General features: G+C 44.3%; 1 protein-coding gene across 9 annotated transcripts in view; it reads left to right on the top strand.

Moving 5' to 3' along the window:
* Positions 1-26,852, top strand: part of FAM107B (family with sequence similarity 107 member B) — a 220,620-nt gene that overhangs the window by 185,663 nt on the left and 8,105 nt on the right. For 6 of the 9 annotated variants that reach the window (XM_068561764.1, XM_068561813.1, XM_068561803.1 and 3 more), the window contains one exon: positions 22,215-22,398. In XM_068561764.1, the coding sequence (XP_068417865.1) occupies positions 22,215-22,398 (184 nt within the window). Of the gene's footprint in view, positions 1-16,876; positions 16,896-18,415; positions 18,502-19,854; positions 19,868-22,214; positions 22,399-26,852 lie in introns of those variants that run through there. The other 3 variants (XM_068561769.1, XM_068561779.1, XM_068561821.1) reach the window with 3 other exon arrangements.

Raw genomic sequence — 26,852 nt, 5'->3', positions numbered from 1 at the left:
GCATTTGCACTGTACAAGCTCCCTGGCGATGCGGATACTGCTGGTCATTGGATGACACTCCGAATAGCTTTTGTTCATGCAAACGCACAGACTAGAAAATAAAGGACATACTGTTTTGGAACCTGAAATTTTTCTCTCATTTGACACATCGTGAATATTTCCCCTTTCATTATTTATTCTAACAATATGATTTTATTAAAGCTGCATTGTATTGCATTATTAGACATTTAAGTGGTTTCTTTCCTTTTTCACTATCATAAATCATACATAAAATATTCTTACACATATTCTTATATGTTTTGTGTCCCTGTCTGATTACCTCCTTGGAGTAATTCCTGCAAGGGAAATTACCAGATTCACGGGTATGTACGTGTTCAAGCCTTCTGTCACACACTGCCCACACATTCTTCAGACAGGAAGTAGCAAAAATATATCTTCTTACGAGTAGTCTGTGAGAGTAGATGGTGATTTTCTGCACGTAAGGCAATGAGAGAGAACTGTCATTGACTCTCTGAAGCTCCTATGTGTTTGGATTTTGGTGGGAGTTGGCAGGAAGAAGGTGGATTTATAGAGAAGACAAAGATATGTCAAGAGAAACTAGAGGAGAAGCAAGAGGGCTGAATTTTTTTAAAATTTAATTTATTTTTTATATGACACGTTCTTATTAGTTATCTATTTTATACATATTAGTGTATATATGTCAATCCCGATCTCCCAATTCATCACACCACCACCACCACGTTACCCCCTTGGTGCCCATATGTTTGTTCTCCACGTCTGTGTCTCTATTTCTGCCTTGCAAATGGGTTCATCTGTACCATTTTTCTAGATTCCACATATATGCATTAATATATGATATTTGTTTTTTTCTTTCTGACTTACTTCACTCTGTATGACAGTCTCTAGGTCCATCCACGTCTCTACAAATGACCCAATTTCGTTCCTTTTTATGGCTGAGTAATATTCCATTGTATATATGTACCACATCTTCTTTATCCATTCGTCTGTTGATGGGCATTTAGGTTGCTTCCATGACCTGGTTATTGTAAATAGTGCTGCAATGAACATTGTGGTACATGACTCTTTTTGAATTATGGTTTTCTCAGGGTATATGCCCAGTAGTGGGATTGCTGGGTCATATGGTCATTCTATTTTTAGTTTTTTAAGGAACCTCCACTGTGTTCTCCATAGTGGCTGTATCAGTTTACATTCCCACCAACAGTGCAAGAGGGTTCCCTTTTCTCCACACCCTCTCCAGCATTTGTTGTTTGTAGATTTTCTGATGACGGCCATTCTGACCGGTGTGAGGTGATACCTCATTGTAGTTTTGATTTGCATTTCTCTAATAATTAGTGATGTTGAGCAGCTTTTCATGTGCCTCTTGGCCATCTGTATGTCTTCTTTGGAGAAATGTCTATTTAGGTCTTTTGCCCATTTTTTGATTGAGTTGTTTGTTTTTTTAATATTGAGCTGCATGAGCTATTTATATATTTTGGAGATTAATCCTTTGTCCGTTGATTCGTTCGCAAATATTTTCTCCCATTCTGAGGGTTGTCTTTTCATCTTGTTTATAGTTTCCTCTGGTGTGCAAAAGCTTTTAAGTTTCACTAGGTCCCATTTGTTTATTTTTTTTTTTATTTCCATTACTCTAGGAGGTTGATCAAAAAAGATCTTGCTGTGATTTATGTCAAAGAGTGTTCTTCCTATGTTTTCCTCTAAGAGTTTTATAGTGTCCGGTCTTACACTGAGGTCTTTAATCCATTTTGAGATTATTTTTGTGTATGGTGTTAGGGAGTGTTCTAATTTCATTCTTTTAAATGCAGCTGTCCAGTTTTCCCAGCACCACTTATTGAAGAGACTGTCTTTTCTCCATTGTATATCCTTGCCTCCTTTGTCATAGATTAGTTGACCATAGGTGTGTGGGTTTATCTCTGGGCTTTCTATCCTCTACCATTGATCTATATTTCTCTTTTTGTGCCAGTACCATATTGTCTTGATTACTGTAGCTTTGAAGTATACTCTGAAAGTCAGGGAGTCTGAGTCCTCCAGCTCTGTTTTTTTCCCTCAAGATTGCTTTGGCTATTCAGGCTTTTGTGTCTCCATACAAATTTTAAGATTTTTTGTTCTGGTTCCGTAGAAAATGCTGTTGTTAATTTGATAGGGATTGCATTGAATCTGTAGTTTGCTTTGGGTAGTATAGTCATTTTCACAACATTGATTCTTCCAATCCAAGAACATGGTACATCTCTCCATCTGTTTGTGTCATCTCTGATTTCTTTCATCAGTGTCTTATAGTTTTCTGCATACAGGTCTTTTACCTCCTTAGGTAGGTTTACTCCTAGGTATTTTATTCTTTTTGTTGCAATGGTGAATGGGATTGTTGCCTTAATTTCTCTTTCTGATCTTTTGTCGTTAGTGTATAGGAATGCAAGAGACTTCTGTGCATTAATTTTGTATCCTGCAACTTTACCAAATTCATTGATTAGCTCTAGTAGTTTTCTGGTGGCATCTTTAGGATTCTCTATGTATAGTATCATGTCATCTGCAAACAGTGACAGTTTTACTTCTTTTTTTCCAATTTGTATTCCTTTTGTTTCTTTTTCTTCTCTGATCGCCATGGGTAGGACTTCCAAAACTATGTTGAATAAGATTGGCGAGAGTGGACATCCTTGTCTTGCTCCTGATCTTAGAGGAAATGCTTTCAGTTTTTCACCATTGAGAATGATGTTTGCTGTGGGTTTGTCATATATGGCCTTTATTATGTTGAGGTAGGTTCCCTCTGTGCCCACTTTCTGGAGAGTTTTTATCATAAATGGATGTTGAATTTTGTCAAAAGCTTTTTCTGCATCTATTGAGATGATCATATGGTTTTTATTCTTCAGTTTGTTAATATGGTGTATCACATTGATTGATTTGCGTATATTGAAGAATCTTTGCATCCCTGGGGTAAATCCCACTTGATCGTGGTGTATGATCCTTTTAATGTGTTGTTGGATTCTGTGTGCTGGTGTTCTGTTGAGGATTTTTGCATCTATATTCATCAGTGATGTTGTTCTGTAATTTTCTTTTTTTGTAGTATCTTTGTCTGGTTTTGGTAGCAGGGTGAAGGTGGCCTCATAGAATGAGTTTGGGAGTGTTCCTTCCTCTGCAATTTTTTGGAAGAGTTTGAGAAGGATGAGTGTTAACTCTTCTCTAAATGTTTGATAGAATTCGCCTGTGAAGCCATCTGGTCCTGGACGTTTGTTTGTTGGAAGATTTTTAATCACAGTTTCAATTTCATTACTTGTGATTGGTCTGTTCATATTTTCTATTTCTTCCTGGTTCAGTCTTGGAAGGTTATCCCTTTCTAAGAATTTGTCCATTTCTTCCAGGTTGTCCATTTTATTGGCATAGAGTTGCTTGTAGTAGTCTCTTAGAATGCCTTGTATTTCTGCGGTGTCTGTTGTAACTTCTCCTTTTTCATTTCTAATTTTACTGATTTGAGTCTTCTCCCTTGTTTTCGTGATGAGGCTGGCTAATGGTTTGTCAATTTTGTTTATCTTCTCAAAGAACCAGCTTTTAGTTTTATTGATCTTTGCTATTGTTTTCTTTGTTTCATTTATTTCTGCTCTGATCTTTATGATTTTTTTCCTTCTACTAACTTGGGGTTTTGTTTGTTCTTCTTTCTCTAGTTCCTTTAGGTGTAAGTTTAGATTGTTTATTTGAGATTTTTTTTGTTTCTTGAGGTAGGATTTTATTGCTGTAAACTTCCCTCTTAGAACTGCTTTTGCTGCATCACATAGGTTTTGGATTGTCGTGTTTTCGTTGTCATTTGTCTCCAGGTATTTTTTGATTTCCTCTTTGATTTCTTCAGTGATCTCTTGGATATTTAGTAACATATTGTTTAGCTCCCATGTGTTTGTCTTTTTTACGTTTTTTTCCCCTGTAATTGATTTTTTTTTTTTAAATCAGTTCAAGAGTATTTTTTTATTTTATTTATTTATTTATTTATTTATTTATTTATTTATTTATTTATTTATTTATTTATTTATTTATTTATGGCTGTGTTGGGTCTTCGTTTCTTTGCGAGGGCTTTCTCCAGTTGCGGCAAGCGGGGACCATTCTTCATCGCGGTGCGCGGGCCTCTCACTATTGCGGCCTCTCTTGTTGCGGAGCACAGGCTCCAGATGCGCAGGCTCAGTAATTGTGGCTCACGGGCCCAGTTGCTCCGCGGCAAGTGGGATCTTCCCAGACCAGGGCTCGAACCCGTGTCTCCTGCATTGGCAGGCAGATTCTCAACCACTGCGCCACCAGGGAAGCCCCCTGTAATTGATTTCTAATCTCATAGCGTTGTGGTTGGAAAAGATGCTTAATATGATTTCAATTTTCTTAAGTTTACTGAGGCTTGATTTGTGACCCAAGATATGATTTATCCTGGAGAATGTTCCATGTGCACTTGAGAAGAAAGTGTAATCTGCTGTTTTTGGATGGAATGTCCTATAAATATCAATTAAATCTATCTGGTCTGTTGTGTCATTTAAAGCTTCTGTTTCCTTATTTATTTTCATTTTGGATGATCTGTCCATTGGTGTAAGTGAGGTGTTAAAGTCCCCCACTATGATTGTGTTACTGTCGATTTTCTCTTTTATAGCTGTTAGCAGTTGCCTTATGTATTGAGGTGCTCCTATGTTGGGTGCATATATATTTATAATTGTTATATCTTCTTCTTGGATTGATCCCTGGATCATTATGTAGTGTCCTTCCTTGTCTCTTGTAACATTCTTTATTTTAAGGTCTATTTTATCTGATATGAGTATTGCTACTCCAGCTTTCTTTTGATTTCCATTTGCATGGAATATCTTTTTCCATCCCCTCACTTTCAGTCTGAATGTGTCCCTAGGTCTGAAGTGGGTCTCTTGTAGACAGCATATATATGGGTCTTGTTTTTGTATCCGTTCAGCGAGCCTTTGTCTTTTGGTTGGAGCATTTAATCCATTCATGTTTAAGGTAATTATTGATACGTGTGTTCCTATTACCATTTTCTTAATTGTTTTGGGTTTGTTTTTGTAGGTCCTTTTCTTCTCTTGTGTTTCCCACTTAGAGAAGTTCCTTTAGCATTTGTTGTGAGCTGGTTTGGTGGTGCTGAATTCTCTTAGCTTTTGCTTATTTGTAAAGCTTTTGATTTCTCCGTCAAATCTGAATGAGATCCTTGCTGGGTAGAGTAATCTTGGTTGTAGGTTCTTCCTTTTCATCACTTTAAATATATCGTGCCACTCCCTTCTGGGTTGTAGAGTTTCTGCTGAGAAATCAGCTGTTTACCTTATGGGAGTTCCCTTGTATGTTATTTGTTGTTTTTTCCTTTTTGCTTTTAATAATTTTTCGTTGTCTTTAATTTTTGTCAGTTTGATTACTGTGTGTCTCAGCGTGTTTCTCCTTGGGTTTATCCTGCCTAGGACTCTCTGCACTTCCTCCTGTGTTTGGGTGGCTATTTCCTTTCCCTTGTCAGGGAAGTTTTTGACTATAATCACTTCAAATATTTTGTCAGATCCTTTCTCTCTCTCTTCTTCTGGGACCCCTATAATGTGAATGTTGGTGCATGTAATGTTATCCCAGAGGTCTCTCATTTCTTTTCATTCTTTTTTCTTTATTCTGTTCTGCTGCAGTGAATTCCACTGTTCTGTCTTCCAGGTCACTTATCCGTTCTTCTGCCTGTTATTCCATTATTGATTGCTTCTAGTGTATTTTTCATTTCAGTTATTGTATTGTTCATCTCTGTTTGTTTGTTCTTTAATTCTTCTAGGTCTTTGTTAAACATTTCTTGCATCTTCTCGATCTTTGCCTCCATTCTTTTTTTTTTTTATAGTAATCTTTTTTATTTATTTATTTATTTATTTTTATATTTATTTTTGGCTGTGTTGGGTCTTCGTTTCTGCACGAGGGCTTTCTCTAGTTGCGGCAAGCGGGGGCCACTCCTCATCGTGGTGCGCGGGCCTCTTCACTATCGCGGCCTCTCCCGTTGCGGAGGCTCCAGACGCGCAGGCTCAGTAGTTGTGGCTCACGGGCCTAGTTGCTCCGCGGCATGTGGGATCCTCCCAGACCAGGACTCGAACCCATGTCCCCTGCATTAGCAGGCAGACCCTCACCCACTGCGCCACCAGGGAAGCCCCTGCCTCCATTCTTTTTCCAACGTCCTGGATCATCTTCACTATCGTCATTCTGAATTCTTTTTCTGGAATGTTGCCTATCTCCACTTCCTTTAATTGTTTTTGTGGGGTTTTATCTTGTTCCTTCATGTGTTACATAGTCCTCTGCCTTTACATTCTGTCCATCTTTCTGTGAATGTGGTTTTTGTTCCACAGGCTGCAGGATTGTAGTTCTTCTTGCTTCTGCTGTCTGCCCTCTGGTGGATGAGGCTATCTAAGAGGCTTGATGGGAGGGACTGGTGGTGGGTAGAGCTGGGTGTTGCTCTGGTGGGCAGAGCTCAGTAAAACTTTAATCCACTTGACTGTTGATGGGTGGGGCTGGGTTCCCTCCCTGTTAGTTGTTTGGCCTGAGGCAACCCAACGCTGGAGCCTACCTGGGCTCTTTGTTGGGGCCAATGACAGACTCTGTGAAGGCTCACGCCAAGGAGTACTTCCCAGAACTTCTGCTGCCAGTGTCCTTGTCCCCACAGTGAGACAGAGCCACCTGTGCAGGAGACCCTCCAACACTAGCAGGTAGGTCTGGTTCAGTCTCCCCTGGGGTCACTGCTCCTTCCCCTGGGTCCCGATGCACACACTACTTTGTGTGTGCCCTCCAAGAGTGGAGTCTCTGTTTCCCCCAGTCCTGTCGAAGTCCTGCAGTCAAATCCCGCTAGCCTTCCAAGTCTGATTCTCTGGCAATTCCTCCTCCCGTTGCTGGACCCCCAGCTTGAGAAGCCTGACGTGGGGCTCAGAACCTTCACTCCAGTGGGTGGACTTCTGTGGTATAAGTGTTCTCCAGTTTGTAAGTCACCCACCCAGCAGTTACGGGATTTGATTTTATTGTGATTGTGCTCCTTCTACCATCTCATTGTGGCTTCTCCTTTGTCTTTGGATGTGGGCTATCTTTTCTGGTGAGTTCCAGTGTCTTCGTGTCGATGATTGTCCAGCAGTTAGTTGTGATTCCGGTGCTGTCACAAGAGGGAGTGAGAGCATGTCCCTCTACTCCGCCATCTTGAACCAATCCTAAGAGGGCTGAATTGTGGCTTGATTTCAGGGTAGTTTCAGGAGTCAGACTTGAATTAATTTAATTATAGTGTAATATCTACTTGCTGTAGGTGATTTTATGCGAAGAGGAATAAACAATGCTTTGTTTTTATTGATTGTATATGGTGCATGTGTGATTCTTGACTAGAGTATTGGGAGCCCCCTGAATTGGGAGTTTTGGTTTAATAAAGTCTAGTCCGCGCCCCATCCTATGTGGACAGCTGTAGCCCTGGACCAAGTGGCTGAGACTCTTCCAGAGGGACTCGAGGGAGGGTGGCTGCATCTGGGGAAATGCAGCATTGCGAGCAGAAAGCCTGCTCAGCGTAGATGTGATGCAGTGGGAACAGGAACGAGGAGGAGTGGAGACCAAGGTGGGGGTGTGCGTGGAACATACTCGGGGCGCCTCCGTGGTCTGTCTGGCCCTGATGGTAGGGCCAGAGTTCCACAGCCTTGGGTCAGAAGCCCACGTGCTGTGGGGAGTGACAGATCAACTGAGCTCTTCTGTATTATCAGAATGTTAGAACCAGGAAGGGATCTCAAGGGTTATCTGGTCCAGCCTTCTCTTTTTACCGATAAGGAAGTTAAATAATGTATTATTTTCAATTAAGCGTCACCTCATAAGCTTCTAAAATCAGATAGTCAACCTTGGAACAGAATTGGCTGGGTTTTTTCTCCTTGTTCTGGGAGAGCCAAGCTTTTGAGAATTGAAGTGGCCGAATGGTGGACGAGAAAGCAGACAGCAGGGGGTGACCCTATTGCTCAACCCTGGGACACTGAATTGATCTCATGTCAAACCTGCACCGTCCCTGAGTCACAGGAACTTCCCTTGTGTCTCTCGTCATGTCTGCACACGTCTGTACGGTCCCCAAAGGCTTCAAAGTAACCTTGGATGTAGGGGAGCTGTCTTATGCCAGTCCCGTGTTTTCTAGAATTTACACACACTAGTTTTCTTAGAGCAATTCCCCAAAAATAGTTTTCTTCTTTTCCTTTTAGTAAAGAAACACATGTGACAAATACTTCTTTTAAAAAACAACAGCTGCTCTGAACACAACTGTGCCTTTTGCCACTGGGTGACACTGTTAGACCACAGAACACTCTTCAACGGGTAGAATCAAGGATCCTTGAACTTCAGATCTCATCACGCTGCTCTACCTAGGAGAGAGAGAAACTCTGAACCACTTAATGGTCATCTGTCAAATGTTATTTGATAAGTGTAATTTATCAGCCTATGGCAATTTTAAGGCTAATGAGTTTAAGGTAATCAATTATTTAAAAAATCTGTTAATTGGACAGCATTTCAGTTGCTTAGAGGTTTGTGCAGATTGATGGGCTGCATGTTAATGAAGTGCTAATTACTTCATGGGAATACTTATGCAAGCCAGCGCACTCAGATTTATTTCCCAGCAGACAACAATCTGAGTTATCTTTCTGGGGCAAAAGACTCCTAGCTCGTACACAGCAATTCACGTTATGGACTTTGAGGGTTTCAGGGGGTCATCTTGTGCAAGAGGGAGCATATCATCCTGCGGGGTTAGAGAAATGGGCATTTGGTTCCCTGGGCTGGTCTGTATCAGGAGAACCAGGAACTTTTGTGTCTCGCTCATTCTGAGCTTTTTGGAGATCAAGTGAGGACAGAGTCTGTTCAAAGCATGAGATGCCCTCTCTCCCCCTGCCCTGGTTTTGGCCCCTTCTGTAAGCCTGAGCTCTGCACATCACTTGTCAACAGGCCACATTGAGCTCAACAGTACATGGAAGGCTCATAGTGATGTTTCTGGGGATAAGAAATAAGGAAAAGTCAGGCCTTTCCTTTGCAACTTTAATGTGAGGGATAAGCAAACTTGTAGTTTTCATACAAGCAGCCATGAGCATCCTTAGAGAAGTGTTAACGGCGTCCTGTTGGGACAGAAAGGCGGGAAACTGCGAGAGGAATCAGGAAAAGCTTCCCGGGATGAGCTGCTTCGTTTGGATTCTCTGTTGCTTCAGCATCTGCCCCCTTTATTCAGTGCAGTTCTGTTGGGTGCCCACGGGGTGACGCCCAGCCCAGTGCTGGGAACGCAGGAGGGAGTAAAGCCAGAGGTACCACTGGCTCCCTGGAGCTCAGCCGTAGGCACAGGGCGTGGGGGGATGACTTAAGTCAGTCGGGGTCTCTTCCTTTCTGAAGGGACGCACATCTGTCCTTCAAGGGGGACCACCTGGAGACGCATGAAGAACTGACTCGCAAGTGTCAAGTTCACACGGGAAGGGAGCACCGCGTGAAATTGTTCTCAGCGCTGCAGACAAGAGGGAGGTGGCCTGGGGGAGTGGCCGTGGGGAGATTCAGGAGAGGGAAGCATCCCACCGAGAAATGGCTCACAGAGTGGGAGGGCCGAGGGCTTTGGGGACCCAGAGAAGGGTCTAGGCTGGGCCTGAGAACTCTTGGCGCCAAGAGATCAGGCTGGAAGAGGGCACCTGGGCCTCCGGTGCAGGGAGGACCAGGAGAGAGGGTTGTCCAAGGGGCTGGCTTTCAGATCCAGAAGGAGGTGGGCAGCAGCTTTGAATTCCAGGGAGAGGCTGGGGAGAATGTACCCCAGGAAGCCGGGAGCCCCCCATATTCGTAGACTGTGAGGCGAATGGGAAGTTTTCTGCTAGGCATCCAGTGGTGGCTTTTTCTCCCTAGTGCCTTACAGGTCACAGACAGCCCTTGTGGACAGGCCTGGGGGCCAGAGCACAGGACCTTGGATCTGAAAGAACATCTGCCCCCCCAGGTGGCAGTTGGCAAGCAGGAGGTTTGCTAAGGTCCTTCCACGTTGAAATCCCTGTCGATTCGTACTCAGGCCCAGCTGTTTCCTTGGGGAGAAGCCCGAGTGCATTTGCTCGGGTGAGAAGCCGCCCCGTGCTGTTGTCCTGCAGGAACGTGAGCGACACAGCAGGCCCTGCCGCTCCCCGTGTGGAGGTGGTGGCCCTCCTGCAGCTGTGCTGGGGTCCACCCCCCCACCCCCCCGGTGAGGCCCCCACCAGCTGGCCCTTCTCCTTCTTTCAGGCGTGCTCACTGCTTGCAGAATTAGTGCTGTTGTCTACCAGGGAATTCTAGAATCTTCTCTGGAGGCAGAGGGAGGGAATGTAGAGAATCCGTGTCTCATCTGAAATTCTGGGACTTGTTTAGTTATGGGAGTGAAACATCCCCTGGATCAGCCACCTGCCAGGACCGAGGGATGCCGTCGTTGGCTGAGAGCCCTTGAAGGATTTTATTCGCCTCTTTCACCATTTTCCCTTCCTCTCTCCACCAAGCAGCTCAGGGAATTTTTTATCAGTTTTATATTAGCTTTGTTCTACCTAGAGACTTTTCTTTTCCTTTTTTTTTTTTTGGCCACACTGTGCGGCGTGCGGAACTTCCCCGACCAACGATCAAACCCGCGCCCCCTGCGGTGGAAGCATGAAGTCTTAACCGCTGGACCGCCAGGGAAGCCATAGAGACTTTTTTTTCTCACACCCCCAGAGGGGTTTTTGTTTTTGTTTTTGTTTTCATTTTCTCTGTATAGTTTGTCTTCCCACTTTTCCAAGTTAGCTTGAATATCCACCTTTCTAACAAAACCAGATGATTCAAGAACTGCTTTTGCTTTTTCTTTTAACTTTTACTTAGGCTTTGAGCATGACATCATTAGGCAACATAGCAAACTCCTTTCTCTTTTTTTTTTTTCTTTCTTTTTTTATTTTTTTAGCAAAGCATTAGACTCTGGGGAGCTAGAAGGCAGAAGGAATTCAGTCACAGGGTTAATCTACTGGTTTCCATGGAAAGCAACCGATACTTGCATCCACTGACCGTCAGCACCACTTTCTTCTGATGAGGCACCGGCAGGATCTTGGGTGCCCAACTTAGGTATAAGCGTTCTCTGAGGTCCTGACATTCCGGGCGTTTACTTTCAGGTTACCCCTTGTATGTGTTTGAGTAATTTTGTGTTAGATTATATTGAAAAATGCACTGTTAACAGTGTAGAAACTTGATTAGAAACGTGCAGGAGCAGTACACTTTACTTATAGTACCAGTGCAATGCAGTGCAGAAGTGTAAAGTATTGTGCTTTGGGGGGACACTTTTGTTGTCTGTCTTCTACCCATTGCTTCTCTCCCCACCCTTTTCCCACAGGGTTTGACTGAACATTATGCAAAACATGCCTCTAAAAAGATCTTGCCTGTTTTCTGTTTTGTCTTTTTTGTAGAGTTGTCTGCCACTGGGTCATGAGTTCAGATTCCATGAGGGCCACAGGAGGTTAAGTAAATTGTGACCACTAATAAGAGTTACTTGATGTTTGAACAGTTAGACTCTTTATATTGGACGAACTTATGTTTTTATAGATCCCTCGTATTTGTATGATTGCTCTGTACGCAGCATAGTTATTTACAACAGATTACTGAGAAATCAGGGCGACATAGCCATTCAGCTGTAAAGATAAGAAGACTGAAGCCCAGAGAGTGGGAAATGGTCAGGGTTTTCACGGCATCCCAGCCTTGGGCTGCGGGCTCCTCTCTGTGCTTTGGCTGTGCCCGTCAGGGATTTTGTTTTCTCCCCTCCACTTCCTCCCTCCCTGACTCTCTCTCTCTCTCCCTCCCATCTAAGTCCAAATTGGAAAAATGAGCAGAGGCCAAGATGGGGTTCACCATTAAACTTGGTCTAAAATAGTATACTTGTAGTGCGTGGTCATCCATTTTTCACTTTGATAGGACATTGATTCATGGAGAGTTAGATTAATGAATTAATTTGTTGGAACGACTTAACTGTCCAGTTTATTGAACATCTGCCACATGGGCTGGTACGATGTATGGTGAATGTTTTCCTTAAGTTTTTTTTAATGCTTGGGACAATTCTGCAAACGTGGGTGTATGAGCCCTGATTTACAGGTGAGGAAATCAAGACACAGGTTAAGTCATTTGTACAAAATCACATAGCTGGTAAGTGGCATAACCAGCCTTCTAATCCAGGATGGGTGGTCTTCAAACCTGGTGGTATTACTTCTCATGGACTGAACAGGGTTTAAAATGGATGAAATAACAAAACTGTAATAATATAGCAACAACTGAATGATCCCTAGACTGTAAGTTTAATAGCTATTTAATATGTACTGTATTTATTGAGGAATAATACACATACAGAGCAGGGCATGAGCCCAAAAAGTGAACTGATTGGTGAATTTTCAAAGTGAATGTGCCTGTGTAACCAGAACCTGTATCAGAAAACAGAACCTTATCAGCACCCCAGAAGCCCCCTTTCTCCCCATCCACTGCCTCTCTGCTCCCAAGGTAACCGTTATCCTGACATCTGACACCAGAGGTTGGGTTCGCCTGTTTTGAAAATCAGATCCATGGAATGATCCAGGATGGACTCTTGTGTGTCTGGCTTCTTTTGCAGACGTTATATTTGTGAGGTTCGGTCATGCTGCTATTGTCATTCTCATTGCTGTGTATTCTTCCATTATATCCTCACACCACCATCTACTTCTCCATCCGACGGTTAATGGACATTTGGGTTGCTTCCAGTTCGGGGCTGTTACGAATATTGCTACTCTGAGCATGCTTATAAAAACATTTATATGTTTTAAAGAAACTGTGTCCCTCTCGCAACCTTTCCCCACATTAATGTGACTTTCTGCAAGATGTTTTCTGGTTGGGGTTATAAAGCTATGATGTTGTGAAGCTTCTAAAAGCTTTTTGAGAGAGAAAGTCATCCTGTTAAAGCGAAACCTGTTGTCTCCTCTCCTGCCTCCCCCTGCCCCACCATTATCACGGCCCAGAAGAGTGGGATGCTTGAGGGCACCCCTGTGGACTCAGACAGACGCTAGTTCAAATCCTGGTCCTGCCCTTTCGTAGCTGTGTAACCTGGGGCAGCAATAACAGGGTTATTTTTACTAGTCGTTATTTGTTGCCGATGACAGCACTCATCACAGGTGACATTTACTGAACGCTTACTATTCCAGGCCCTGCATTGGGTATGCATTTCTCATTTATTCTTCATAACCCTATAAGATAATCTTTCCCCTGCTGCTGCTGCTTCTTCCTTCTCCTCTTCTTCTTCCTCTTTTTCTTCTTTTTAAACTGGTGAGAAAACTTGGCCCAAAGTCACACTTACAGTAAATGAGAGAACTGGAATTTAGACCCAGTTGGTGTGACCTGGAGCCCGTGTCCTTGAAGCTGTCTGAGCCTATAGGGAATTTGGAGACTTCATAGGGAATAAAACCTCCTGCCTCACTGGGCCGTCATAGGGCTGAAACGAAGGGGAGAAGCTTGTGGACCACATTGAGGGAAGATGCACGGTGACTCCACAGTGGATTCCTTTTGTGGCATCTCTCTGATGCTTTTACTAACGATCGTGCTGAGGATCGGGCTGAGGCTGGGTGTCATCCTGGAAATGGACACGTCGTGATTTGCGGAGCCATCGCCACCTACTGGTTGGTCCCGCCTCACCCTGACCAGCTTATCTTTAACATTGACACGTGTTCTGTCTTCCCGAGGTTTTTCTTGACTTCTTTCCCATCTTCTAAATATAAAATATGTGCCTTATTTGTTTTTGTAGAAATACATTTTTGGGGGATGAAAAAACTGATGAGAATACTAGTTTGGTATTTTCCCAAGCGCGTCAGTGTTTGGCACGTGTACAGCATCTTTGTGGCCAGTTTACTGCGGGTCTGAAGTTCTAGCAGCAGTGGGCCGGGTAGAGTTGGAAAAGTCACGTTTCTGAGCTCTTGTGGATGGCTGTGGTTTGGCGTCATTTGTCAGCCTTAGTTTAGGTTTGTGGCCACAGAGGTCATCTGGGCACTTGTCTGATGCCTTTGGGTACCAGATGGTGCCACTGTCTCCTGGCAACGAGACTGAATCCTTAAGTTCACCCCAGGCTTAGGAGTTTGTAAGTGAAGCCCTGGGCTGTTTGGGAGAAATTCACATTTTAACTCACTCTCCGCTTTCTCAAGGCCTTTCTCCTCACAGCCAGCCAGCCTCCCTTCTGGGAACAGTGGCTATTGTAGGAGATTCCCGTGGGTCCAGGGACAGCCGTTCCCCTTCCAGGTTGACCCAGGCCTGGACTTGGCTGGCCTGCGATCTTAAATGACTTGGGTTTTTCAGGGTATCGTGAGAGGGTTGCTAGAAATCTCCTAGAGACAGCCTGGGAAACAAATGCTCTTAAAAACTGCCTTGGAATTACTTTGCATTTTCCAGAAGAAGTCGCAGCAATTCAGATGTTTAATTGTTTAGCTTCGCTTGGTTCTAGTACAGCTGTAACCTGCATGCACCGACAGGTTTCAGGTATTGTCTTCTTTTTTTTGTCATTGTTTAAAAAAATATTTATTTGTTTATTTATTTATTTGGTGGCACCGGGTCTTAGTTGCGGCACGCAGTCTCCTTAGTTGTGGCATGCGAACTGTTAGTTGCGGCATGCATGTGGGCTCTAGTTCCCTGATGAGGGATCGAACCCGGGCCCCCTGCATTGGGAGCTCGGAGTCTCAGCCACTGCGCCACCAGGGAAGTCCCAGTATTGTTTTCTAAAGGATTCATTTATTAGTGCTTCTAGGTAGAATTAGATTTTAAATATTAAGGTAAACATGGAATTTAGCATAATCTGTAAATTCTGATTTTTCATCTCAAAGGATTAGGTTTAAAATTGTATCCTTGTGGGAAGTCCTGGTGGTCCAGTGGTTAGGACTCTGCGCTGTCACTGTTGAGGGCCCGGGTTCAATCCCTGGTCAGGGAACTAAGATCCCATAAGCCCTGCGGCCAAAATACAAAAAAAAAAAAAAAATCATTGTGATGTAACAATATGCAAATGAACCACTGGAGCCAGGAACAGTCTGATGGGAAACTCAGATGCAGTGAAATGTTTGTTTTATTAGTCGAGTTGTGGAATGTTTCTGTGGGAATGGTTATTCGCCTCTGGAAAGCAATCAACACAAAATACCCGGGACAGGCAGAGGCTTGGGCCCAGAGTTAACCTTTGAAAGGGGAAAAAAATGCAAAAGCAAGGGCTCAGGAGGCATCTGTAAGAATGGGATTTCCTTACTCTCTGGGATAGTGGAGTTTAGTGATGATTTCCGTTTCTTGATCCTCAGGAATTAAAGGCAGAATTTTCGTCAGGTCACGTTTGTCAGTGCATAGCATTAGTGTATGTCTAAAATGCAAATCTGTGTTGTTACTCAATGGCTTAAAATCTTGCAGTGAATCCCCTCCACTTCAGAACAGCATCAGAGGTCCTCACTACCAGCCTTGTTTCCTTGCTACACACCCTGCACTGTAGCCTGAGCCGTTCAGAACTCCGTGTGTGTGTGACAGACTTTTTACACTTTGCAGAAGGTTCTTAATGTTTGTAGCCTGAGCGGGTCTTAGAACCACTGAATGTTACCAGCGAGAACGTGAAGGGGGCTTCATGGCCCTTTCCCCATGCTGGTTGTGAAGAAGGGCAGACTGGAGAGAAAGAAGAGGGAAAATGTTTGTGCCTTCATTTCAGTGTCTGTGGGTCACCTAGTTGAACTCTTATGTTTTTGAAGAACTCTTATGCTTTAAGGGCCTTGAGAGGTAGAGCTTTGTATATACAGGGTTTCCCAGACCTCTGAATAAAATATGGAATGTTGTTGGTCACATAGTTTGACTAATAATAGCTTCCATTTATTGAATCTGGCATCATAGACATGCCAGAGATTATACCAAATACTTACATCCGCATTATAGCCTGTTCTTTTTTTTTTAAGTGTTATTTTTATTTATTTATTTTTTTGGCTGCATTGGGTCTTCGTTGCTGTGCGCGGGCTTTCTCTAGTTGCAGCGAGTGGTGGCTACTCTTCGTTGAGGTGCGCATGCTTCTCACTGCGGTGGCTTCTCTTGTTGTGGAGCACGGGCTCTAGGCGCGCGGGCTTCAGTAGTTGTCGCTCATGGGCTCAGTAGTTGTGGCACGTGGGCTCAGTAGTTGTGGCACACGGGCTCTAAAGCACAGACTCAGTAGTTGTGGCGCACGGGCTCTAGAGCACAGGCTCAGTAGTTGTGACACATGGGCTCTAGAGTGCAGGCTCAGTAGTTGTGGCACACGGGCTTAGTCGCTCCGCGGCATGTGGGATCTTCCCGGACTAGGGCTTGAACCTGTGTCCCTGCATTAGCAGGCGGATTCTTAGCCACTGCGCCACCAGGGAAGTCCCTTCAGCCTGTTCTTACAACACCACTTATTTTAGAAGGTGGGAGAACCGAGGGGCAGATATCTTAAGCTTTGTCCAAGATCTCAAGCCAGGTTTGCTTCTCATATGCTGAGCTGACCCTCATTTTCTTTCATTGACTTGACAGTTTAAAAAAAATTACTTTATGAATCAGTTACTGGGCCAGGGGCGTGTGTATGACAAGAGTGTCTTCATGTTACTTTCTGGAAGAATGTTTCGTAGCAATAATAATATCCAGTTACAAAGAGCTTTTACTTCCAGACGTATTTCTGTCTCCTCTTTCCTTTCGGGCTGTGGATTCTGGCTGCGCAGAGTCCTTTCAGGCTGTACTTGTTGCTCTGGACTCCAGAGAGCTCCGGGGTTCCCTCTCCTGCTAGTTATCCGTGGACTCTGTTCCTTCATTTAAGCACTGACTGTTCATTGACTCAGTCCAAGGGGTCTGAGGAATATGAGCGTAAACCAGATGCGGTGTTTGCAGTGAAGAGATGGTATGATTTATGTACATTTTGCTGCAACACAAGGTGGAGGTTGGTGAGTACTAGGAAAAGGGGGCAAAGAGAACCCCATAGTTGTCTAGAGGCCAGAGAATTGCACCTGGGGAGTTGGGGGGGGGCGCTTCGTGGAAGATCTGACATTTGTCTGGACCTGAAGGCGTGAGTGAGGTTTGGCTCTGTGGTCCAGGGTTGGGTAGGGAGAGGACCGGCGTCCCTGCCAGAGAGCGCGGTGCAGGCAAAGGCTGCTGGTGGGGAAGGCAGGGACTTGTGAACCTAAGGGGAGCAGTGAGTGCCCATTTTCCTTTCGTCGAGGACAGGATCTGTGAGCTGGGAGAGTTCCCTGGTGATCAGACTTGCGTTTCCCAGCCTTGGGAGCCATGGGGAAGGTAGTTGGCAGAGCGGAGAAAGTCGAACAAGGAGGTCAGTGAGATGGCTATTGCCATGTCGTGGCTCCAGGGTGGAAAGTTGCTGAAAAGGAACCAGACCCCAGATTGTTCTCCGGCCACCACGACGGCCAGGAGCGCTCAGGGACGCACAGTGTGGCTCTCAGCCAGTTCACCCTCCTTCTCCTAAGTGACCTTTCCCAGACCCCAGTGTGGTCCACTGTGCGGGGGCCACAAGGTCTCCCGTAGCCTCGTTTGCAGTAACGCTTGAGGTCTACACACCTGACTCAGGCTGGGGCTCCCTTTCCCGTCTCCACTTAGAAGAAGGGCAAACCAGGGAGAAAGAAGAAGGAAGATGTTTGGGGCTTCATTTACGGCAGATCCCCTCCAGCCGCTGCCCAGTCACCGCGTCACCACTCAGGCGTCCAGCAACGTCTCCCACCCAACACGTCCTAAAGGGAGCTCCTGACCTCACTCCCATCTGCTGTCCTCACGGCCTCCACCACGACCGCTCTGTCCTGTTGCTCAGGCCAGACCCCTTCGAGACATCCTCGGCCCTTCTGTGTCTCACACCTCGTGTGCAGTCCTTCAGGGAGTCCCGAGGACCGGGATGAAACGACATCTGTCTGGTCCAGACCATCTGGGTCCCCTGACAGTCACCTCCCGGCGGCGTCTTTCCTTGGCTGCCTTGGTCTGTCCTACACTCAGCAGCTAGAGTCATTGTCTGGACTCATGAGTTAGAGCTCATCACTTCCCTGCCCAGAGCCCTGAATGGCTCCCGGCTGTCACTCAGGGCAAAGGCCAGAGCCCTGACACTGGCCTTCAAGTTCCCACATCGCTCACCCCAGCCTTGCGTCCCCACTGGTCCCTCTCCATCCCCACCCTCGCTGCGGCTGTCCTCCCTCAGACCCATCAGGCATGCTCATGACTCCTGTCTCATTCCGGTGTCTGGAATACTCTTCTTTACCCCCCCCTCCCCTGCTGACACCTGGACCTCAGGAGGGCAGGAATCTGTTTGCATTTGATGTCCGGGAGATTATCCCTGGTTTAGGGCAAAGAAACCAGTCCTTTTATGGAAGCACATCGGCTTTCTTGTCTACTGATTAACTAGGATGAAACTGCTCTTGGCTTTTCAACAACGTCAAGACTGCCTACAGGTGTGTCTGGTGCATCTGCAGTCTCCACCAAGGAGCACATTCTCTTCGGGGCACGTTCACGGTCAGGCTGCTGGGATGGGGTCACTAACCTACCACTGTCGAGGTTTGTGAGTTTCCATCTGGGGGAGGGCTGCAGGCATGCTTGTTTTTAAAATATCAGTGCAGGTAGCGTTTAAAGAATGTTTGGTGTAATTTGTTAGATATATATATTATTGCTTGTTAATTTTGAGCCTTAATCATGTGTTTAAACCTGATGCAGCTACAGTTTTTCTGTTTTAGTTGGTTTATTTATTCTTTGGGCTTTTGTCCTCTTTATTTTCACATTGATTTTCAAAAGATTTTTCTTTTTTCTTTTTTTTAACTAATTTTATTGGAATATGGTTGCTTTACAATGTTGTGTTAGCCTCCACTGCACAGCATAATGAATCAGCCAGACACATACAGATATCCCCTCCCTTTTGGACTTCCCTCCCATTTAGGTCACCTCAGTGCATTAAGTAGAATTCCCTGTGCTGTGCAGTATGTTCCCATCAGTTGTCTATTTTATAAAAAAAATGCTATGGATGACCTTATTTCCAAAGCAGAAATAGAGACACACACGTACAGAACAAAAGATTTTTCTATATATTTTTATCATCATAATTTATTATACAGAACGTGTGTTTTAAGATCGGAGGGTGTTACTTTTCTTTTTTTTTTTTTTTTTTTTTTTTTTAGTTTGAGATTTACACTATTGGTAAAATTAACCTGGGTGAGTTGTTTAACTTTTGTTCCTCCATTTATTGTCAGTGGAGTGGAGATTCTAGTTCTTCTGATTGTAGGGTTGTTGCTGTTATCAGATGTGGTCACATACCTGCCTTATCTAAAGCACTGGGTAATTGTTGGCTGCCATCTGGGACGGTTCAGAGTTTCAGGAAAACATCATTGATGACTTTGAGAGCAGAAGTCGTGCTTGTAGCTGACGGCCTCTGGACCCATTTTATTTGTTTTAAAATTTTACTTGAAAGCGCATCTTTACTCTTTCCCGATGTACACCCCACACTCCCTCACCCGCATGCCAGTGTCCACGGAATCGCATACCCACGTCTCGCCTTCCGTGCACCCCTGCCCCGTGTGTAAACACAGACACTCACTTACGTGTTTGCTTTGGGCGTTGATTCCATGGGCAGAAATAAACATGGATCCTGACTTCTGGCTAGGAGCTTGTTCATGGAAGCTCTTTCCTCTTTCTATTTAGTACAGATCTGATGAAGTTCAACATTTATTCAGCTTCTGCCATGTGCCAGGCACTTGGCTGGACCTGCGGATTTAAAACTGGAGAAAAAGTGGTTCTGGCTCTTGTACAGAATAGACGGACACCTGCGGTTACCGTGTATGAGGATGCATTTTGTACCAGAAGTACATCTGCATGACGCTGCTGGGGCCCTGAGGGCACGGAGGGCACCAGTCTCTAGACGATGCCTGGAGAGGTGGGGATGGTGGTGGTACTTGGGGTGAGCCCACTCTCGGATGGGACCCTCCCTCCCGCCCTTGCCCTGTTCTCGGATCCCCGTTCCATCTGAGGGCATAGCGCTGGCCAGAGAATTAACAAACGTGTACTCCGGACTTTCCAGGGAAGGCCCGCTGTCAGATGTTCTGCTGTAGTCAGGCCCCGCATCTGACTTCTGCTTTGGAAGATTAAGTCCTCATGCAGGACAGGGAAGCATAAAATGGCGTGTTGCTTATCTTGAAAGATTTGCGTGTGTTGGGGACAGGGGGCAGGGAGGGTGGTCAGTGCCGAGAGACGTGCCCAGGGGTCTGCAGGTGGACCTGCCACGTGGACCGCAGGGGTTTCCAGCCTCCGCTCAGGTGGCTGTGTGTCCCCCCCCCCCCCCCCGCCGTTGCCCCCATGACTTTTCTCTTCCGTCTCATGAAATATGCCGCGTATTCGTGCACTGCCCACTGTGTGTCGCAGCCGCAGGGCAGTAAGGAAGGAGACGTGCGCCCTGCTCTCCAGGGGCCTCTTATACACACGCACTTGAAATTGAACACGGGTGAAGGGACCCAGGGATCATCACGTCACATGTTCTTTTCACTTGCTGATCCAGAGTCCAAGCCCAGAAAGAAATCACATCAGGTGGTTCTGCTGTATTCTCCAGTGAAGCCTCCTCTTCCTTCCAAACAATGAGCTTGGAGAGCCAGGCACGGCTGCCAGGTGCCCAACCCCCCCCCCCTCCCCCTATCTCCCTCCCTGGCACTGTTCTAGCAGCTGGGAGGTGGGGTGTGGGCAGATGGAATCCTTGCCCTCAGGAACATCTGTTCTAGGTGGCCGGTGACAGATCAGTCTGTGGTTTGGATGAAGCAGGAAGTGCTGGGGTGGGATTGCAAGTTTAAGCAGGGCGGTTAGGAGGTCAGGCCTCTCTGAGAAGGTGACATTTTTTTTTTTTTCACACACACACACTGTATTTTATTTTTACAAGAGATAAATCAACTGACAGCAAGCATTGTAAATGGATGACCACAACAAAAGCAACAATGATTGCAATTACCAAACATGAAACACACTCATGCTATGTCATAATATTGACATTCAGTCCAGTAATCCTCCACTGTCACAGCTCCTTTACTTTGCAATGAAAATTGATTTGTATATTTTTTGCCTCTGAGTCCTTGTGGGATTTTTTTTTTATTCAAACAGAAAGTCACAAAAATTATAATCATCCTCATCAGTTCACTCAGTCACATGTAATTAATTTTTTTTTTCATCTTGATCTTTTGTTAGCACTTGTATGAGTTCATCAGTTTTTCTTTAGAGTTCTGAAAATGCTTCTTCATTCAGTTCAGCAGTACAGTCAGTTACCAGAAACCTGTACTTGTCAGAGTCTTTTCCATGAATTCCTTGAAGATGAAACCCTTTTGTAGGAACATTTTTGCAAAAGCATCACAGTACACCCAGAACTGTCTGTAAATGACAAAAGACTTAAAAATGACCATGGTTAAAGATTTGATGAAAGTTCATAATAATGCAATTGACAAGGAAATTTAGTTATTTCTGAGATATACATTTTAAAGTAATAACTAGAATTATGACTTATAACATTATACCAGAACGTGTAAGATTTTTAGACATTTCATGTAATGTCTGAAACATTTATATTAACATATTTCCATGCAAATAACCCAAAGAAAGTTTAGTATTAGTTTTTTGTTTGTTTGTTTGTTTATACTGCAGGTTCTTATTAGTCATCAATTTTATACACATCAGTGTATACATGTCAATCCCAATCGCCCAATTCAGCATGAGAAGGTGACATTTGAGGAAAGATGCAAAAGGCTGTGAACAGGATGAAGCCCCTGGGACGCTCATGTGGGTGGGAAGGAGACAGGGACCAATAGCCTGGCAGGATGAGGGAGCTGCTGGCCACTGATGCAGGGTCCGGGATCTGTGTGTTTCTAGAACGTGTTGATTTGGAGGCCGAAGGGAGCGTGAAGGACCTGGGTCTGGCGCCCAGGTGCTCGTCGTGGGGTTCAGCCGGTATTTAGACGTGGTGGTGGGTAGCACCTGCATGACCTGAAGCTCAAGGTGAGCCTGGTGGTGACCCGCCAGGCTGTGGGACTCCTTTGCTTTAGTCGTCGGCAGCCCAGAAGCAGCTGGGCTCCTCCTTCTCCTTGCTGCCCCCATCTCTTCGACAGAGCTTCAGAGTTTTCAATGAAGCGGTGAAGGGGCCCCGTGGGGGATGCGGTGTCAGCTGCTGGACCAGCCCGGCTGTCCTGGGCCTCGGCCTCTGTGCAGATGTCTGAGCAGAGACCACAGTGAATCTCATCTTTCTGTTTCAGACTGCCCGCTGGAGGATTCTGACCTGAAGGACACGTATCTCATCCCGAGAAACATCATGGCCGAGCCAGACTATATAGACGATGACAATCCTGAACTAATTAGGCCTCAGAAACTAGTCAATCCTGTCAAAACATCCCGGAACCATCAAGACCTTCACAGAGAACTTCTGATGAATCAAAAAAGGTAAGATGCTTTCTTGAGCGGAGTTTTCCTTAGGGGACTTTTAAGGTAACTAGATTTAAGTTTAGTTAGGTTTACAAAGGCTTCGAAGAGTTGTTTGTTTCTTTTTTTTTTTTTTTTTATTAATTCATTTATTTATTTATGGCTGTGTTGGGTCTTCGTTTCTGTGCGAGGGCTTTCTCTAGTTGCGGCAAGTGGGGGCCACTCTTCATCGCGGTGCGCGGGCCTCTCACTATCGTGGCCTCTCTTGTTGCGGAGCACAGGCTCCAGACGCGCAGGCTCAGCAGTTGTGGCTCACGGGCCTAGTTGCTTCGCGGCATGTGGGATCCTCCCAGACCAGGGCTCGAACCCGTGTCCCCTGCATTGGCAGACAGATTCTCAACCACTGCGCCACCAGGGAAGCCCCTGAGTTGTTTGTTTCTTGACCATATTTAACACTTCCTATTCCTTTCGCATCCTTGAGTCAGGGCATCCATGATGTAAAGCCGTCTGCAGGCTCAGCTGCCGGCCCCAGGGTCTCTCGGAGTTCTGTGGTCCTGGGTCCCCTTCTCAAGTGGATGCGTATTTTAGAATTTGTACAGAAAGGGCTGGATTAAGGATAAAAGAGGGTGTCCTACGTCGAAGAGGAATACATTATTGCTTAGATTTGTAAAAATTCTGAATTTTCCCCATATATTTGGGGAAATGTGAGAACAGATACTGCCCACTTCAGCATTTATAGAGTGGCAGGGAGAAGTCTCTAGAACCACATCAGACTTAACAGTAGATAAGGACCCCCTTTCTTGTGTTTTCGTTTGCTTGTTTTTAGGTAGCATTTTAAATGATTACTATCATCATTTTTATTACTATTAATTTTTTTTTGGAGAGGAGCAAAACATTTACCTTCAGTCTTCTTTGTAAACCATTTGTTAGTTCCATCTGTGTCATACGTAATTTTGGGCATTGGGTTCGGTATACGCTGCTTTTTTTAATTTTGAAAATTTATTTTATTGAAGTATAGTTGCTTTACAATGTTGTGTTAATTTCTGCTGTACAGCAGAGTGATTCAGTTATACATATATATATTCTTTTTCAGATTCTTTTCCATCATGGTTTATCACAGTGTATTGAATATAGTTCCCTGTGCTATACAGTAGAACCTTGTTGTTCATGCATTCTATATATAATAATTTGAATCTGCTAATCCCAAACTCCCCATCCATCCTTCCCTTACCCACCCCCCTTGGCAACTGCAAGTCCTCTTTATGTCTGTGAGTCTGTTTCGTAGATAAATTCATTTGTGTCATATTTTAGATTACACATATGAATGATATCATATGGTATTTGTCTTTTTTTTTCCGATTTTGCTTAGTATGATAATCTCGAGGTCCATCCATTTTGCAGCAAATGGCGTTATTTCATTCTTTTTTATGGCTGGTACTCTGCGTTTTAAGTGATTATGGGCAGGGCTACTGGACTGGGAGAGCTGAGGATGAAAAGTTGCTTTATTTATTAGGACACAAGGTTACGTCTTCTAAGATCTATTAAGCTTCATTTAGAACTGTTTTCAGATCTTCATAGTAAAACTGTTTGCTGATCTGAGTTGTGGAAATGTGGGTCACTCATTTGCTCTCTCTTTGCTAAGCCTTGGTGAAAAGGTAGCTACTGCCCACTGCACTGAAAGATGTGCAGACTAAGCTAAGCATTGGGGTAATGTTTTGGAAGAAAGGCCTAATTAAAAATAAAAATAAAACATTTAAAAAAGGGATGAGGGGGCATTTTTATGGCAGTCCTCCGTCAGAGTGTACCTCTGCCAGAACTCATATCTTCTGTCCCAGGAACTCTTTGTAACTACATTTCTCCCTCTAGATGTGGGAATGTGACTTACTTTCTGTCCCCAGCACACTAGCTTGCTGCCTGAATAACGCTTATTCAGTAGAATGTGAGTCTGATCCTTTTTGAATAAGTCCTTAGCTTCTACCTGTCTTTGTTGCATAAAAACAACAACAAAACTGCCAAGGATTTGGTATCATCACACCCAAAGCAAAATAAGACTGTATACGTTCCTAAACAGGCCAGAGAATTTGGAGGCCGTCCTACCTGGGAAACCATGTCTGCATTTTGGTGGGAAGATGGAAAGTTGAATATCGTCTAAAAGAGAGTAGCCGAATGGTTTTCTAAACCAAATAATTTTCTGATTGTCTTTACCTCTTGGATCTCAGTTCCCTTGCCTGTCAAATAGGAGTAGGAGACTTAGTTAATCTCTAAGGAACATTCTAGTTCAAACTGTTGTTGGGTTTTCATTTTTTCTACTATATCTATGAAAAGGCTCCACGTCAGAATAGAGACAAAGGTAAAGCAAAGTTGGTGGAATAGTTGTTCTTTGAATTAGAGGCTACAGACTACTCTGCAGAAATGTATTTAGTAGCCTGGGTCTGTCTGTGTAAAACATTACATTCAGTTTGTGCAACTGAATCTGTTTCCAGATTTCCTGGAGTAGGCACACTCTGTGAAAATGGACCTCGTTCCCGTTTGCCTTTCTCTCGCCTGGTCTTTCTTTTCCTTGTTTTCACAGCTGACTCCTTAACCAGGTCCAGCTCAGCTAATTTTGGAGAATGCTCGTGTTCACTCGGGCACAGTGGTGTAGAGAGGACCTGGGCTTTGAGGTCAGGGAGAAACGGTATGAATCCTGGTTTGCCATTGAACTTGACCTACCTTTTATGATCTTGGACAGGGTCTTCCTTCCTGTGATCTGTTTCTTCGTCTCTGAAGTAGGGGATAAAGATATCTTTCTTATAAAACATGAAAGTAAATGAGAGCATGTTTAAATACCTGTTAGAACACCTGGCATAGAAGACGTGTCCATTTAGTCCCATCTTCCCCCTTCCTGTGTAGCATCATATGAAATTTCCTGTTGCTTTTTCCCCTTTTTCTCTGAAAAGTTCTGGTCTGGTTGTAGACGTACATTAAAAAAAAAAAAAAAAAACCGAAAATTAAAAGGAGGTTTCAAAATCAAACGAATATATCTTATCCTATGCCTTCAGGTTTTTTCAAGGTAAAATCTTAGTTTGGCAGGATCCTCTTATTAGGAATACACCTGGCTTTAGAGTGGAAACTTCTCAAGCAGTTTCTTCTCTTCTATTCATCTTCTAAGCATGCATGCTTTTTAGAGACTGTGGGGTTTTTATTTCTGTTTCAGTGCCAAATAATAGAAAGTATCACATCAATAATATGTATATATTTGGTTAAAGGATAGTCATACTTGCTTACTGCTTTGTACCATAATGAACCTCTGTTTACTTGTCTGCAGTTTGTAAAGGGCCTTCCCATATTTTATCCAGTGATCTTTCCAGCAACCCAGCGTGTGTTGTCTTGGGGTTGTTCTCATTCGATGTGTGAATGAGAGGAAACTCAGTCATTGGCTGAAGAGTCTTTTCAATTTCACATGATAGTTTTATTGGAATAAAAAAAGGGTAGAAATCAACATAGAATTACAGGCAGTTTAAATTAAAGACAGCGATGAATCAAATTTAATAGCCATATGAATGAGAAGAAGGGGGAGGGGTAGGAGAGGGAGAGAGACTGAGATGAACACGGAACAGGCTCTGTGGAGCTTCTGCTCTGCGCGGCCGCAGTTTCACTCAAAGACCTGTCTCGGTCCAAAGAGCTGCGTTGCTTAGGAGAGCATATCCTCATAGGTATTCTAACGCCGTATTCTGCACTCTTTCAAGTATATCATTCTGCTCCTCTATTTGCTGTCTTTTGGACCCAGCTAAGTTTCAGGTTAAAAGTCTTTAAAATTTGATCTGGTCACAGCTTACCACTAAGTCTGACAATTAAGACCCTGTGTCAGATTCTCAGATTCTTTGTTCCCATAACAAGGCAGATTGCAAGAGGCATTATTTTTGGTAGTTGAAAGATCAGTGTTCAAGAGGTCTTAAAAAATGAGAATATTTCCAATATAATTTAGAGAGAATCTGTCTTCCCTAAAAAGAGTACTTTTGGGGCAAACATAGAATACCCGGCTACTCTACATCCCTCCCATTGGCTCTTTGGCTTGTACATTTCAGTCGACAGTTTCTAGGTCCCTGTGTTTTCGGTCACTCTTCAGTTGGTGTGCTTTGTTAGACAAATAGTTAGATCCTCAGTAAATGCTTATTGCCGTGCAACATGTAAACAAAATATGGGAAGTTGAGGCAGAAATATTTACATTTGAATCCGTGCAGGTAGAAATGGCTCAGTCATAAATGTGGAGCAGGGCAGGCCAAACCAGGAGATTCCAAGATTCAAGGTCAAGGGCTTGAAAGCCAAAGGCAACCCTTCCCCTCCCCGCTACAGAAAAATATTAGGCCAGGAGGTGTTTGGCTGGGTGGGCAGGGGACGGGAGCATGCCGTGTTAGAGTTTGCACCAGACCTGCCTCTGCCTCGGTGCTGACCTGCATGAGGAGGCGGTCTCCCTTTTACGGGTTTAAGCGTGG

Source organism: Eschrichtius robustus, chromosome 1, assembly GCF_028021215.1.
Source record: "Eschrichtius robustus isolate mEscRob2 chromosome 1, mEscRob2.pri, whole genome shotgun sequence".
Lineage (NCBI taxonomy): Eukaryota > Metazoa > Chordata > Mammalia > Artiodactyla > Eschrichtiidae > Eschrichtius > Eschrichtius robustus.
The sequence above is the reverse complement of the archived record's forward strand: the minus strand, read 5'-3'. Positions and strand labels throughout refer to the sequence as shown.